General features: G+C 42.1%; 1 protein-coding gene across 4 annotated transcripts in view; it reads right to left on the bottom strand.

The window, feature by feature from the left end:
• Nucleotides 1–517: 517 nt before the first annotated feature.
• Nucleotides 518–17189, bottom strand: part of LOC121293611 (myosin phosphatase Rho interacting protein) — a 415475-nt gene continuing 398803 nt past the window's right edge. For 2 of the 4 annotated variants that reach the window (XM_041216721.1, XM_041216723.1), the window contains 6 exons: nt 13520–13633; nt 12684–12770; nt 10113–10275; nt 9072–9154; nt 6686–6749; nt 518–2249 (listed from right to left, as the gene is read on the bottom strand). In XM_041216721.1, the coding sequence (XP_041072655.1) occupies nt 6717–6749; nt 9072–9154; nt 10113–10275; nt 12684–12770; nt 13520–13633 (480 nt within the window). In that variant the 3' untranslated portion in view covers nt 518–2249; nt 6686–6716. The remainder of the gene's footprint in view (nt 2250–6685; nt 6750–9071; nt 9155–10112; nt 10276–12683; nt 12771–13519; nt 13634–17189) is intronic. The other 2 variants (XM_041216719.1, XM_041216722.1) reach the window with 1 other exon arrangement.

Genomic DNA, 17189 nt, shown 5'->3' with positions numbered 1-17189 from the left:
CTGTATACACAAAAAGGCTTACGAGGATATCATAAAGGTAACTCCATTATGGTTACATTTGTGATTCTGTGCTATCAACAGGGACCTAAGCTTAACAATAGTGCAAATCAGAAACAGGTGATAACGCTGCACTGATTTTTCAACTGTTCCCATCGAGAAAGGAAACCCATCTGGGAGGAGGTTCGCTGAATCCCTTTTTGATCTTTTTTGAACATATTCTAATTCCTGTTCCAACAATATTTCAGAGCTGATAGATAGCAAATTAATGCCAAAAGACACGTTATTGGAGGAAAATGTGGGCAGCAGGTACGATTCCTTCTCCCACACCTTCCAGTGTAATAGGTGTAGCAATGATACATTCAAATTTGGATCTAAGAGGTAAAAGAACAATGCACAGTCCCAACATGACACTAAATTTTGTTAAATGGATAATGAAATCCTTCCAATTTTCGTTCAGAGCTGTTCTGTAATCTAGACATTTTTCAATGCAGATGAATGCTCACAAACAACATTTAGACCTGGTGCAAAAATATTTTATTGCTAACATATGCAAAGTTAGGTGGTGTGGTATTTACTGTGTATTTACAATCACAGACAGCAGTTTTTATTACTGGGAAGGGGAGCAAATTCAGCACATTTAAATAAATACAGGGGCCTGCCACTGGCAGAAGCAACAAAGCTACCAATATCCCCCCTCTCTCCCATACAGCAAGATGACACCCTTTCTGCACATAAGGGGGAAAAGAAAAGTACCAACATTTCCAGATCCTACAGTTTATTGATTTTTTTTATTTTCTGAGAAACAGTATCCCTTTGGTGGGCTAGCGAGACTGGAATATGAAACTATCAATCAAAACGACACAAACACACTCCTTCACATCATTCCGGCCTGTCGTTTTCAAGGCAGCATAAGCACATTTACTTAAACAACATGCCATTAGTACCATGTAAATCAGCACAGTTATTTGCATTTTATCTGCAGCGGATTCTTCTTTGAAGCATTGGCTGCTGTTAAAAGGTGAATTTGAAGAGGTCCTTTTCTTTTGTGTTTTTCCTACAACATTAACTTGTAACAGCACAAATAGTCAGGTTACAATCTTGTTTTCACCTGCCCACTGTCATCCGGTGGTCACTGCCATTACTTCACTTTAACTTTACAAAAAGTCTTTTGATTAATACACAAAATGCAATATAGGTCCTGGTGTACTCGTTCCTGTGCATAAAAATCAACAGTGCCAGAACAACAAGGAATAACAAGTGCTCACCAAAAGATAGATTAGTTAGGCTTTTGGTTCAAAATCTGAATATAGGTTAGTGTCAATGAAAGATTAACAGTACAAGTTGTTTATACTTGTCATACTCTGGTAGTTCCTTTAAAATTCAGTCCACAGAGTCACTTTAGTACAGATATATGTTCCTCACTAGCAGCTGTAGAAACGGCATGAACAGTATCAAAATGAATAAAGCTTCAAAACCACTGCCAACCTTATCTAAAAAAAGTTTTAAAAGTTCCAAAGTTTAGTTACAGCCCTTGTTAATGGGCTTACAAAAAAAACGCAAAACCGAATTATTATGGAAGGTTGAGAGAATTTTAATAAGATTTGCTTTGTGTGGGAAGGGATGGGGGAAAGAGAGGGTATTTTGAAGACTGGTAAAATGGGACACTGTTTCTAACTTGTACCTTCTCCAATGTTCAACATCCAGATCAAGCTTCAACTTCCAGTCCAATAAACAAAATTGAAAATACGCAAGCATTCCTCTCTTGTGGTTATATACAAGTAGTGTCTTTCATACTTTTTTTCTAAAAAGGGTTCCCCACTTGTTTACACAGTAGCTTATACAGCAGTGTATATAAATCAGCTTTACAGACTTTGAGGGACAACAGAAACCCCAAACATCAAAACAAAGAAGCTAATCCCTATGTAGTATTTACAGTTAGAGATTGCAATAAAACTAATTGCAGCATCTGCAGTGCATGGAGCTTAAAGTAAATGCTAGAACTTTACAATAATAATCTAAGGGAAATTAAGTGTGTGGGGGATGTGTGTGTGTGTTTTTTTTAAATACAGCTTGTTTATCACAGCTGCAGCAACCCCAAAGCTCACATCAAGAGGTCATCTTTGAGCTGCGATTTTCTGCAGGGGCACGATGCTTGTCTCATACATGCAAAGAAGCTCTTAAAATTCTTTTGTCTCCTTATTTTCAAATAGGTGAAACCTCTGTTGAACAGTAAGTCCTTCTTTGAGGCTCTGTAAAAGGAACGCAGGAAAAATGACCATCAGTGCAGCACACAATCAGACCAAGACATAAAACTGGAAGAATCAATACTTTCACTCTTACCAGTGTTCCATTACACTTGCCTAACAAGGGGATTTGAGGTAGACGAAAATCAAACATTTAAGGTTTAATCAGTAATTTTCTATAAAATGCTAAAGATTCTTTGCAACTGTATTTGTTCTTGCCAGTACTAAAATTTCTAACTACAGTATGCATCTTTATTAATTAATTCGCTCAACTCCCATTGTTTCTAATTATAGTCTGGACACCTGTTTTGACCAATTCAAAGATGTGAAATATTTGCATCAATGGTATCAAAGCAAGTTGGTGATGGATGACTATAATAAATCTAATATGTATGTTTCTTGTAATTTTAACAAAAATGTGCCTGAAGTTCCAGAAGTCAATTCACCTGAATTATTAATTATATAGGCTAACAAGATTACTAACAATTGGTAACACAATGGTTGAATTTCACAAGCAACAAATATGTATTTTACCTAATGCAGCCATTAAATAATGTAGAAAAATAACATTTTCATCTTGGTTTATTGATGTACATCTTCAGAAAAATTGTTGCATACCATCTAATTCATCTTACACAGACAATGCAGCAAGATTATTTTGCACATTAAATGATCAACTGAGCATTCAGTGAACAGTCAGCAACGGTACCATACATGCATATATTCAGACACAGCAAGGACAAAGACAATAAAAGCTGCAATTAAAGTAGGCACCACACAATTGCAACAAAACAAACAACAGGATTTTAGTTGGTAGTGTCCCATTTTGTATACAAACTCAAGGTCCTGTCATTAAATTATCAGACTGCTCCTCTGATGTGCAGGATTGGATGAGCAGGAATTTGTTTCCAATTAAACAATTACTTTGGTATTCTCGATGTTTTTGGGCCCAGCTCCAAACTCCATTCCTGAGCTGCTGACTCTAGTCCTCTTCCTGGCAACAGTCAGAATTAACCCAGTCTCTTTACAACTTATGTGTCATGTTTGACCCTGAGATGGACTTCTGAACTCATATTCACGCCATCACCAAGATCTCCCATTGCTCGACTTTGTCCCTATCTCAGCTGATCTGCTGCTGATACCCTTATTCCTGTTTTCATTACCATCAGGCTCAACTTTTCTAACACACTCCTGGTTGGTCTCCCGCATTCTATCCTCCATAAACTTGAGGTCACCCAAAACTCTACTGCCCAAGTCTTAACATGCAGCAAATCTCATTCCCCCATCACCCCTGTGTTCACTGACCTACACTGGCTCCTGGGCAAGCAACAACTTGATTTTAAAATTTTCATCTTTTCAAATCACTCCATGTCCTTGCCCCTCCCTATCTCCCTAATCTTCTCCAGCTCCACAACCTTCTGAGATATCTGAGCTCATCTAATTCCGACCTCTTGAGTACCCCCGGTTTTAAATGCTCCACCGTTGGTGGCCATGCCTTCAGTTTCCCAGGTCTCAAACTCTGGAATACTCTCCCCAAATCTCTCCACCACTCTAGCTTAGTCTCCTCCGTCAAGACACTCCTCAAAACCAACCTCATTGACCAAGCTTGTGGTCATTTGATTTAATGGCCCAAACCTTCCCTGTCAGCAGCAATGCTGGGTGCATTGCTGCTGTGTGCAAAGCTTTCTGTGCCCTGATCATAGTGCACGTTTTCAGCTGGGTATAAGAAATGGGCCAGAACAGAATCTTGAGTGCATGTCTGGCAAGCGTAGAAGATGATGGACAGAGAGGACAGTAACCTTTTTACAACAGTAGCTGCCATATTCAGGTAAGTTTTTAAAGGTCTTTCAATGAGTAGGCAGGTGAGTGGCTGGGAGTGTCAGTCAGGTTTTGGGGGGGGGGGGTTAGTTGGGTTGGCTGGCTTAGCTGGTCTCAGAAGCTTTGCCCAGAGGGGGGCATAACTCAGATCGGGTCAGGAGGTGGGAACTTAGCGGCTCCCCTTTGGTGGTGGTGGGTAGTCAGTTTGGGGAGGTGTAGTCAAATCGGCCTGGTGGGGTGATTTGGGGAGCCGCTGGGTTGGTTTGGTGCTCAGTTTAGTTATGCCGGTTGACAGAGATAAAACTGTGTAATTATTTCCAGGATATATATCCAAGTCAGTCTTGTGTATCTGGCCCAACTCTCTGACCCTAATCTCAGGGATAGAGATTTTCACGGAAGGTCCTGGGAAGTGCAACTCAGCCCATCTGAAGTTTAAACTTCCTGGGCAATTACAGTGCAGGTGTATGCTGGGACTTCCACAGGGTCCTGATGGGCAAAGATTTCAATCTAGATTTCACTGCTCTAAACATCGGAAGATTCTGGCTAATATTTCCCACGTGACTCAGTATCATAACTGATTTTATAATGCTCCTGTGAAGTGTCTTGGGACATTTCATTATGTTAAAGATGCCAAATTAATATAAGTTATTGTTCGTTTTTTTCTGCTCTGCAGGACACATTATCCAAGCTAACATGATCCACTTTCAAACCACAGAGCTGGACACAAGCTAGCTGTGCTTCCAGATCTGTATTATGATACCTGAGGAGAAAGTTAAGTGTTAATCGAATCAAGAAAAAGTTTGAAGGTGACGTGCGTTTCAGGTAAGAGAGACCAGTAAAGAAGCTAAATTTCTCCCACTTTTTGCTCACATTGAAAACAGCAGAACACTGCTGTCACAAAGATCAAAGAGGGATTTGATGCAAGATCAATAATTACCTAATATGTCTCACTTCAGAACCATGAACATTTTCCCACTGTATCAGAATGCCATTTTAACTTCCTAATCAGCAATCCTTGTGGCTACTTTGAGTGAGATTGCCCATTTATCACCAATTGCATGCAATGAACTTGAGCTCAGATTCAGATTGCTCAACAGTACTAGAGGATGAAATTCCATCAAAGCCAAGTTCAGGGCACAGAAAATTTCAAAATATTTTACCCCATTGCACCACCCAATCTTTGAGGGATTTGAATAGGCTGTTAAAGCATAATGTCACAAACGATAATATCGACTAAAGCACAAGCATGACAAACACCCACTTGAAGTTCAGAAGACATACATGGCTTGGGGCAGTCAATTATTACAAGACACTCATCTTCAACTATGTTAACTGGATTCAGTAGCACCCTTGGGTATATAGCTTTAGCAACCTAATAGCATGATATCACCAGCACACCTCAGCTTGAAAGGTTCTATTCCTCACTGATTTTAAGGAAGAACCAAAGGTAGGCTGAGCTACTGTGTGGATTGTAACAGATTGTTCTCTCGTTGGAAGCGAGATTATTTTGTTCACAAGAAACATAGCTAACAATCCTTAGCCTGGGTTAGGCTATTTCAGTCTCAAATCTAGACTACTGATATGTAAAATAGCTGGTTAGTAGCCTAACCATCACTTAAGCTGCAGTTTTGTGGTTCATGCCAATAAACATTAAAACAACGTAAGTGGAAATCCTCCATTAATAAACTAGTTGATGCGCAGCAAAGTGGAACATTCTGCATCAGCCATGGACACACAGTGCAAGAGGTTTAATTTTGCAGCACAGTTCTGAATAAGCATGCACAAAACAAACAAAATTTTTATATTCGCACACCCACAGTTTTCAATAATTGCAGCAGAGCATTGCATTGATTTGGCAAACCAGTGGAACTGGGCAACATACAAAGTAAACATAAAAGAAACACAGAGGCCAGGCAAATATACTAAACCGCTGATGCTGTTGTTAGGTCATCTTGGCCAAAGACAGGTGTTGATCTATCTTAGGAACATTGGAACAGTAGGCCATTCAGCCGCACAAGCCTGTTATGCCATCAATCAGATCATGGCTGACCTGTATCCTAACTCTATCCATTCAGCTTGGCTCCACATCCTTTAAAAAATTGGCTCCAAAAATCTATTAATCTCAGACTTAAATTTATTAACTAAGCTAGCACCTGCTACTTTTTGAGACAGTATTTCCTATTTGCTTCCACTGTTTGGAATAGCTTGCAATCAAGGACAGAAATGAAAGAACTTCTATTTAAAGATTTCCGCAATTATTTTCCCACTAGTTGAATCACTGCACAAGCTATGGAACTCTACATTTTGGATCATGCTAATTATTAAGGCAGATGCCGGTATACAGCAGAATCTCTACATTGTGACACAATGAAATAATTGATAAGATTGTTGTGCAGAAATCAAACAAGTTTTATATAAATTTAGTATCTCTAACTCATCTTAAAACTCATATTTAAAAATATGCCTGCAGACACAGCAATGAGAGATTTAATTCCACACAGGCCAAAGCAGAGTCCAGGAAATAAACCCAGACAGATCCCAGTGCATGTCCACACAAAAAAAAACCATCCCAACGCCCACAGTGACATGCCTTCACTCAGTGACAATAACCAATAATGGTTTACCTAAAGGGGAGGTGTCAATCATCAAGCAGCTCTAGCTGTCCCATGCCAGCGCTTTACTCACAGACTAAAGGGCGACGAAGGGGAGCAAAACGAAATAAGGTTAGAAAGCAAAGCATCAATATTAACCTATGAGCCACAGAGTAAAATTTTTGGCTGGATTTTGCCCAGTGTTAAATAGTATATCACAAGGGATTGTTTATGAAAAGTAATGAGATACAGAGTAGTCTATGGTGGTTCTTCCATGCAAGCTGATCTGAGTGACTTTGTTCTTTTCCTTCAACAAAAATGGCCCAAAGTTTCTTTTTATTGCTTTAAAAAAGTTTTCTATTGCTCTCTTCCCTTTTCAGTCATCTTACATTCTACCTTCAAGGGTACAGCCAGCAGAATCACATCATCCAAGTGTTTATCCAAGTTAGGACTGATAAAGGCTTTGTACTGATCTCAGAATGGGGAAATAAATCATTCCCGACTTAGCTTTGATGAATCTTTCAAAGGCATACTCTACCTACAGAAAATGCAATGTTTAAAAAACTTTCCCATTGTTATTTCCCCAATGAAAAATAATCTCCCTGCAACGTCACAAGCTGTTTCCCTGATTTTCCAAATGCAACACTATAACTGACTACTGTTGATGTATTGATTTAGTTCTCAAGTGACGCCTGTGAATTTTCCTTCACTTCTCCGATGCTGCTGACTTTCTAACCAGAAAAGAGGCTGTTTACTTGGGGAATCACACGCATTACTGGGGGCATTTTAGATAGAGCCATTTCCAAAAAGGTGCACATCACTTATTGATTTATTTAATTTTAAAGCTGCGAAGGTATCAGAGAATAACCAGTCCATGTCCCCCAGAAGGCTGTTACCATATCCCCAGGAGGGAACCACCACTTTCAGTCGGGGTTGGGGGGGGGGGGGGGGGGGGGGGGGGGGGGCCACAAATACTGCAGAAAAAGGATTTCTACTTTTATACTACAAATCCTCCCTCTCAAATAGGGCATTGGTTGTAATAAAGGTAGACAGTGAGAATTTTTGTCATTACAACAGGTTTTTGGTTTTTAATCAGGCTAGGTTTCTCTACATTTGGATTAATACTACAAATCATTTTAAGCTAACATCAAGGTTTAACTAGACAAAAATTATAACTGGTCACAGTTGTAATTTGCCTGATTATTTTAAACGTTATATAAACTCAACATTCCTCCTCAAAGATCAGCTTTGCATGGGAACAATTTACTGTGATAAGCATATATTTAAAATTAAAACAAATAAATGATACACAACCTGACTTGGTGGCTTACCTGACGATGAAGTACCTAAAAATGTGAAGACATATAACTCAAAAACCCACAAGACAAATCAGTAATTTAGGGCTGCCTCATGTACATTTGTTTTTAAACGATGCACCAAGTTAAGTTATGCATTTCTTTTATACCACAGGCAGGTTTTTTTTGTGTGCATATGTAGGAATTGAAAATATTCTTTTGTACCATCAGAAAGGCTTGAAGCATGAAATTCTACCCCCACCCAGTATCCTTCTCCTGAAGCAGCTGACTAACACTGGGGTATGGTGTCCCTGGAAGTTGATACTCATTACCAGCAGGCATTTTACCATGGATGCCAAGGAGCAGAGTCTAATCCCATTCCTCACTCAATGCCCATAAGGGTGTACTTTCCAGAAGAAGTCAGTGATGGCTACACAATTGGAAAGCCTGGCTATTTTTTTCCCACCATTTCCTATACTATTTCCTATAGCGGTAATCCTAATTTTAATGCCGTTTTCATACACTAAACCAACACTAAACCAACGGATGTGAATACCTCACTACTACAGGTGGCACTTAGATGTAACTTGAAAGTCATCTTGATGGTTAAATAACTATAGTCTTTTCCATGTCCACGCCTGGGGTATAAAACTCACTTATCAGAGCACATCAAATGTTTCAGGAATTACACAAAGCACCTAATTTCCTTCCAATTTACATGTTCAGCATGTTTATTTCCATCTTGGATTAAATCAAAAATGTTATTTTAGATTAGTTAGTAGACAAAGGAGGTTAGTTTTCCAGGTTCAGTAATTTAGAATTAAATTTTGTAAGCATAATTGGTTATTTATTAACATGTAGAGATTTCCTCTTTTTCCTGAAGAGCTTACCTGCATAATGGAGATTGAATGCCTTAGTGTAATCCTTAGTCCATACTAGTTTGTAGCAACTGTGACACTACCAGCTCTAAGCTAGTTTATTAAGTGGAATAATAAAATGATGCTTGACAGAATATGTATGATAATATTAGCAAATATACTGGAGTAATCGACATTAGTGGCATTGCTTCAGGTTCAATCGTGCTGAGAACAGATATGGGAAATGTCGAACAATAGAGAGCTTACCTTTGATCTCAGTGTTCGATCTGCTCGTTTTGCTGCAGCTGCCATCTTTAGGATATCTGGATTGCTTTTTGATTTCATTATATCTGATAAAAAATATATTTCACTTTTTTTTAAATTGGCCTCCCACTTTCTCCAAGACTCAATTTCAAGAATGTAAGTTCAAAGTCACTTTTATACATCAAATTGTCCCCACCTCCACAAAATGTGCTTACAACCAATTTCATTTTATCAGTCATAACGATGGCAGTAATTGCTCCATGGTCCTTAGCACAGGTGAAACATTTCTACAACATTTTAGGGATTTAAGGAAAACAGTCTTCTTTCTGAATAATTTAACTCTATGGAGGAGTTATTGTAGGAGAAGTATTTTAAATGGAGTACTCCCATGTAGTTTCAGAAAGTTAAATTAATATTTTCTAACTTGCTGTAACAACAAATTTGTAACTAAACTCCCATTACCAGATGCATTTTCTCCATTTTGCCTCTCTTTTCCTGAAGACACTGATGTATATTGGAATACAGTTCCATGGGCATGAAAGCCCAGCCACTCAGCAGATGCAAGCTTGAGTGTCAACAGCATATTTGGTTAGAAGCTATGTCCTGCCCTTGCCAGCAGAGGTCACTGCATAGCAGAAGAGAACAGAGTGCTGGGAAGTGTTTTCTTTTTTTAATCTGTCTGACAGCTGAGATCAGCTCCAGAGCATCCAATTTCACCCCAAATGAGATTTTTTTGAATCAGTACGCATGGCACTAAGCTTGGGGCATTCCTGGCTTGCACTCTTTTCATAGTAGGTCCAGATGAAACTCTTCAGTCCATAAGATTTCATCTTTTCGAAACAGCAAACTCGTCTTCCCATTACAGCATCCAGTGGTCTTACACAATAAATCCACTGTTCTGGCCCCAACCACCTTTCTTGATGGTTAATACCTAGATGACCCATTGTATAAATGAGTACATAAAGAGATTGTTCTTCACCAAAATATTCTATTTAAATCAGTAAAACTATATTTGCTATAATTTTTAATCCGTGTTTGCTGTACCATATCTGCTGTGCTCCGTTTCATCCATGGGCTGTTCCCCCAGTGCTTCCTGTGCCAGTTGGAGCTGCTCTTTTAGTCTGTTTACATCACGTTCCGATTTAGCCTTTACGATACTGAGCTCTGTGTAGATGTCCTTATACTTGTCTGTGGCATATTTTTTATCCTGAAGAAACAAATGTACTAGTGCAGAATTTACAAAGAAGTTACACTATGTAGTCTCAACCCAATGATGGTAGCTCTAACTCCCAGGCTGTTCATCAATTAGTTCTGACTTTGGCAAATTGTCCCTTCTAAGTCACCAGTCAGTACAGCTTACATCTCATACACTCAACACCATCAGTAGCCAGGAGGTTCACCACCACCTTTGACTTGACCAAGGAAAACTGCTAATCCTTCTCCATGGTCACATCCTCCTACTACTCCAGGATCATTCTTGAAACTGAGGACAAACCCATACCCCTCAAACACTGAATACACCCTCTGACTTAACATTCTGAATTTTCCATCCATTCTTCTATTCCCATCACACAGCAGCAAATAAATCTCATTTAATGGAAAATTTAATTTAGCTGGTCTTATGGTTTTGAAATATTTGAGAAATTTTAATCTATATAGTCTCATCACTGATGAAGGAAAATTGTGTTTTTTTAAACTGATCTTAAATGTAGGATTTGAAACAGATACAAACAAAACACCTGCATTCTTCACCTGACATCAGTTACAATGATGGATTATGTTAATTAAAAACCAGGAAATCAGATAATTGCTGGGGGATTTCTAAGTATAACGTAATATTGGCATGGACACAATAGACCAAATGTTCCCGTTCTGTGCTGTAATCATCTATGGTTCTAAGCTGTATACGTTTTATTTACACTGTCACTTTAATATTTGTGGATGGTGTTTTGGGTTGTGACACTAGATGGCACTAAACAATAAGAATTCTGCAAGGTTTTCAGGCTACTTTCCATTGCAAGTCCAACCATACGCAGAAGCGATTTCATACCCAGCTCTATTTAATTTCCGTTGTACACTACTAAATGTAACAGCTCCTATTTTTAAGATTTAAAAACTAGTACAAGTACAACAAGAGAATTATCATCAAGTTACAGTACCTGACATAGAGAATGCCAGCTAAAACAAAGAGCGACTGCAGAATAAGAGACAGAGACTTGGGGCAGCTAACCACTCAGCAATGGAGGAGGCCCACGTGTGCTGGGTTGCAGGGACACGAGGGGGAAACAAAAACTGTAGGAATCAGGAGTGGCTGAGGCAGCAACACAAGAATATTTAGCCTTTACAATTAGCTTAAGTGAATGTTGAATTCTGGGGGGAGCAGAAGCAAAATTGCAGGATTCCCATGGTAAACCAAGATCCTGACTTTACCAGTGCCAAAGCCTCTGTCACTCATGATTCTGGTACCAAATCCACAATTCAATTATTAAATAGTGGGAGAAATTCTGCAACAATTTCTGAGGGCACAAAATGGCCTGTTATATTGGTGTACAATTCTCAAGCTGCTTGCAACACAAACTCTTACTTATTAGCCTGTTGGTTTGATCTTTTTTGATTTGTGCACGTTGTATGAAAATGAGTGTTGAACAGTCCAAATTCTCCAAACTCAATTAGAACCAGAAGCTGCAAAGTTTATGCTGCTTCATTTTATTTAATGATCGATAATGATGCACTTGTAACTTTCTGGTCATTGAATACAGTGTGGAAAACCGAGTACAGTAGTCTTTATATCATGCAAGTTATTATCTCTCCATACTTGGAAAAGATGAATATTGGTTCCACAGAGACTTCTCAGAATACCAACTAGATACACGAATGTAATAAAAACATACAACATTTCACAGCTGATAATAAATCTGTGCCCTTTTACTACTCCTTCAAAAGATGAATATTAACTTTCTATTGCAAATGCACAACATGTTTAGTGAAGAATGGCAATAGCTTTCCTAACGGCTTATTTAATAAAGGTATTGTCTAGTTGGATAATAAGCTGTCCAGACCAGCAGATTCTCATCCTAACCTATGCTGAGGTGGCTAATCTTGGTCAGGATAGCAGCTGGATACTACAATTAGTGCCCTTGGCTGGGGCACTCTGGAGGAAGCGAGGAAGTGGGTGTGTGGGTGGGAAGGAGAGGTGGTGGCTGCAGTTGGTAAAAGATATACCAGGCTTCCAATTCCTGACTCTTATCCGCAGAGTTCTGCTAGAAATGCTAGTGCATGAATATATCAGGTGAATGCAGTTCCTACAACAGTTCAAGAAGGCCGCTCACCACCACCTTCTCAAAGGCAATTAGGGATGAGCAATAAGTGCTGGTCTAGCCAGTGACGCCTGCATCCCATGAATGAATAAATAATGGAAAAAAAATCTGCTGCTATTCAGCAAAGCTCTCACACAAAGATACACTGGAAAGGCTGCTGGTATGTCAAATGGAGTTTTGCCTTCAGTAGAGGATGAAATTAAAGGGAGGGCAAAATAATCTAAAAATAGCTCTCAGTTGGAACAGAAAACGGTTAAAGCTATCATCAGGCATTTCACATAGTGAGAAGAGTACTTACACGTTGAGCGGTCTGCAGTTCATCTTTCAGGGAATTAATTTCCTGTTTTAAGTACTGTATTTCCGATTCTTTAACCCGCAGCAACACCTAGAGAGGACGCAAATAATTCGTATTAAATATTGGAATGTTTCAATGGAACCCACCAAACTGCGGTGAATGTTTTACCTATTGGGAAGGCACGGCTCTAATTTCAGGGTTTAAAAGTTGCAATGTTCGTGGCAGACTACAGCGCAAAAGTAAAACAATATTTTTGTGGAAACTGCACCAATCATTGTAAGATCTGATTGCAACTCTATTTTAAGTGCCATTTTTGATGGTTTTCAAAACTTGTTTTCACCAGGCTGAACAAAACATTTTTGGATTGTTTTGCATTATTTTTGCTCCAGAGCTTTTTGTTGTGCAGCATAATCAATATAATTTTTTCACGCTGGTTCCGATTTTTCTTTGCTGTATTCAAATTTTTTGGGAGAATTTTTTCTTAAATATAAACAGTCTGACAAGACTTCCTCTAACTCACCAAAACTAAACATTTTACTGTTCAGCTGAGCCTTTCTCCTCTTCCAAATCTTGAGATTTTTCCTTCTTTTCCTGCATTCACAGTTATGATTCACGGCACCTTCTTATGACTCGCTCCATTCTCAAGAAAAATAGCATCAAGTAATTCTGAAGACCAAAACTAATCTGACAATAACTGGGCTCAGATCCTCATAAGCAGCAGTTAGTCAGTGTTATTCTTGTATAATCAAATTCTGAATCAGGAACAAACTTGCTTGTAGGATACATTTAATACCTTGTCACTTTTGCTCAGAGTTTTGTTCTACATATGTGTGGCTTACCTCTAATTCATATACTTCTTTGCCTTGTGATAGGCCAGTGACATCCCCTCCACTGTCACTGGTCATCATTGTTCGCAGCCGGGTTATTTCTGTAGCTAAACGATTATTCAGTTCCTATTGGAAATAATAAACCCATTTAAAAAAAAGGAAATCAAAACACTCAACTTCACTTAAGATGATAAGACTCAAAAAGAAGAACACATGAACATAGAGAAGTGTGAGGAGGACGACTCTGGGACAGGCAGTCAGCAGCACCTAAAGGAGCCGGGAGTTGAAGGGGCGTGTGAGAGGAGCCGGGAGTTGAAGGGGAGCGCGAGAGGAGCCGGGAGTTGAAGGGGAGCGCGAGAGGAGCCGGGAGTTGAAGGGGAGCGCGAGAGGAGCCGGGAGTTGAAGGGGAGCGCGAGAGGAGCCGGGAGTTGAAGGGGAGCGCGAGAGGAGCCGGGAGTTGAAGGGGAGCGCGAGAGGAGCCGGGAGTTGAAGGGGAGCGCGAGAGGAGCCGGGAGTTGAAGGGGAGCGCGAGAGGAGCCGGGAGTTGAAGGGGAGCGCGAGAGGAGCCGGGAGTTGAAGGGGAGCGCGAGAGGAGCCGGGAGTTGAAGGGGAGCGCGAGAGGAGCCGGGAGTTGAAGGGGAGCGCGAGAGGAGCCGGGAGTTGAAGGGGAGCGCGAGAGGAGCCGGGAGTTGAAGGGGAGCGCGAGAGGAGCCGGGAGTTGAAGGGGAGCGCGAGAGGAGCCGGGAGTTGAAGGGGAGCGCGAGAGGAGCCGGGAGTTGAAGGGGAGCGCGAGAGGAGCCGGGAGTTGAAGGGGAGCGCGAGAGGAGCCGGGAGTTGAAGGGGAGCGCGAGAGGAGCCGGGAGTTGAAGGGGAGCGCGAGAGGAGCCGGGAGTTGAAGGGGAGCGCGAGAGGAGCCGGGAGTTGAAGGGGAGCGCGAGAGGAGCCGGGAGTTGAAGGGGAGCGCGAGAGGAGCCGGGAGTTGAAGGGGAGCGCGAGAGGAGCCGGGAGTTGAAGGGGAGCGCGAGAGGAGCCGGGAGTTGAAGGGGAGCGCGAGAGGAGCCGGGAGTTGAAGGGGAGCGCGAGAGGAGCCGGGAGTTGAAGGGGAGCGCGAGAGGAGCCGGGAGTTGAAGGGGAGCGCGAGAGGAGCCGGGAGTTGAAGGGGAGCGCGAGAGGAGCCGGGAGTTGAAGGGGAGCGCGAGAGGAGCCGGGAGTTGAAGGGGAGCGCGAGAGGAGCCGGGAGTTGAAGGGGAGCGCGAGAGGAGCCGGGAGTTGAAGGGGAGCGCGAGAGGAGCCGGGAGTTGAAGGGGAGCGCGAGAGGAGCCGGGAGTCGAAGGGGAGCGCGAGAGGAGCCGGGAGTCGAAGGGGAGCGCGAGAGGAGCCGGGAGTTGAAGGGGAGCGCGAGAGGAGCCGGGAGTTGAAGGGGAGCGCGAGAGGAGCCGGGAGTTGAAGGGGAGCGCGAGAGGAGCCGGGAGTTGAAGGGGAGCGCGAGAGGAGCCGGGAGTTGAAGGGGAGCGCGAGTGGAGCCGGGAGTTGAAGGGGAGCGCGAGAGGAGCCGGGAGTTGAAGGGGAGCGCGAGAGGAGCTGGAAGTTGAAGGGGAGCGCGAGAGGAGCCGGGTGTGGAAGAGAAGCTGGGAGTGACTGAGGGAGTTCGGTGAGGAGGGAACAAGGTGATCCTTTGAGTACCATGACTATGGCCGGGTAAGCATTTACTATTTTTCTTGCTTATAGTTTTTAAGGTCTTACTTTGTGGTTCATTGTTTGTAGGGGCTAAATTCTGTAACAACGAGGAGCAAGGAAGAAGGGCCCGAGAGTAATTGATAATAAGTATCTGCCAAAAGGTTTAATTTAATTTAAAGGAGTAAGTCATGGCAGGAGAGCTCAAAGCCGTGGTGTGCTCCTCCTGCTCAATATGGGAGGCCAGGCACATTTCCAGTGCCCAGGGCCAGCATGTGTGTGGGAAGTGTCTCCAACTGCAGCTCCTGGAAGCCCGGGTTTTGGAGCTGGAACAGCGGCTAGGGACATGGTGGAACATCCGCAAGGCGGAGAGTATGGTGGATAGCACTTATAGAGAAGTGGTCACACTGCAGGCTAAGAGTCCACAGGCAGGAAGGGAATGGGTGACCACCAGGAAAAGCAAGAGGACTAGGCAGGCAGTGCAGGAATCTCCTGTGGCTATTCCCCTGCAAAACAGATATACCGCATTGGATACTGTTGGGGGAGGGGTGGGAAATGGCCTCTCAGGAGAAAGCAGCAACAGCCAAAGTCGTTGCACTGTGGTTGGCTCTGCTGCACAGGGGAGGAGTAAAAAGCATGGGAATGCAATAGTTATAGGGGATTCAATTGCAAGGGGAATAGATAGGTGTTTCTGTGGCCACAAACGAGACTCCAGGATGGCATATTGCCTCCCTGGTGCTAGGGTCAAGGATGTCTCAGAGCGGCTAGAGGACATTCTGAAGGGGGAGGGTGAACAGCCAGAGGTCGTGGTACACATTGGTACAAACAACATAGGTAAATAAAAGGGATGAGGTCCTAAAAGCAGAATGTAGGGAGTTAGGAAGTAAGTTGAAAAGTAGGACTTCAAAAGGTAGTGATCTCAGGATTACTACCAGTGCCACGTGCCAGTCACAGTAGAAATAGCAGGATATATCAGATGAATATGTGGCTGAAGAGATGGTGTGAAGGGGAGGCTTTCAGGTTCCTGGGGCATTGGGTTTTGTGGAAGGTGGGACCAGTACAAACTGGACAGGTTACACCTGGGCAGGACCAGGACTGATGTCCTAGGGGGAACATTAAGTGGTTGGGGAAGGTTTAAACTAAAATGGCAGGGGGATGGGAACGTATGCAAGGAGTCAGAGGAAGGGGAATCAAAGATAAGAACAAAAGACAGAAAGCGGAATCAGAAAAGTGATAGCCAGAGAAATCAAGGGTAAGAATCAAACAGGGCCTTAGTGAAAAATAGTATGAATGAGACAAGTAATGTTAAAAAGTCAAGCCTTAAGGCTTTGTGCCTTAACCCGAAGAGTATTCACAATAAAGTGGATGAATTAACCATGCAAATAGATGTAAACAGGTATGATATAGTCGGGATTATGGAGACATGGCTGCAGGGTGACCAGGGATGGGAGCTGACCATCCAGGGGTATTCAGTATTTAGGAGGGAAAGACAAAAAGGAAAAGGCGGTGGAGTTGCTTTGCTGGTTAAAGAGGAAATGAATGCAATAGTGAGGAAAGATATTAGCTCCGACGATGTGGAGTCTGCATGGGTAGAGCTGAGAAACACTAAGGGGCAAAAACATTAGTGGGGGTTGTACACAGACCCCCGAACTGTAGTGGTGATGTTGGGAATGGCATTAAACAGGAAATTAGAGATGCAAATAATAAAGGAACATCTGTAATTATGGGTGACTTTAATTTGCATATAGATTGGGCAAATCAAATTAGTAACAATACCATAGAGGAGGAATTCCTGGAATGCATGCGGGATGTTTTTCTGGACCAATACATCGAGGAACCAACAAGAAAACAGGCCATCCTCAAGCGGGTATTGTGCAATGAGAAAGGAATAATTGGCAATCTAGTTGTGCGAGGCCCCTTGGGGATGAGCAACCATAATATGATAGAATTCTTCAACAAGATGGAGAGTGACGTAGTTGATACTGAGACTTGGGTCCTGAATCTTAAT

The sequence above is a fragment of the Carcharodon carcharias genome, chromosome 22 (genome assembly GCF_017639515.1).
Source record: "Carcharodon carcharias isolate sCarCar2 chromosome 22, sCarCar2.pri, whole genome shotgun sequence".
NCBI classification, from domain to species: domain Eukaryota; kingdom Metazoa; phylum Chordata; class Chondrichthyes; order Lamniformes; family Lamnidae; genus Carcharodon; species Carcharodon carcharias.
This window is presented reverse-complemented; position numbering and strand designations above follow the sequence as displayed.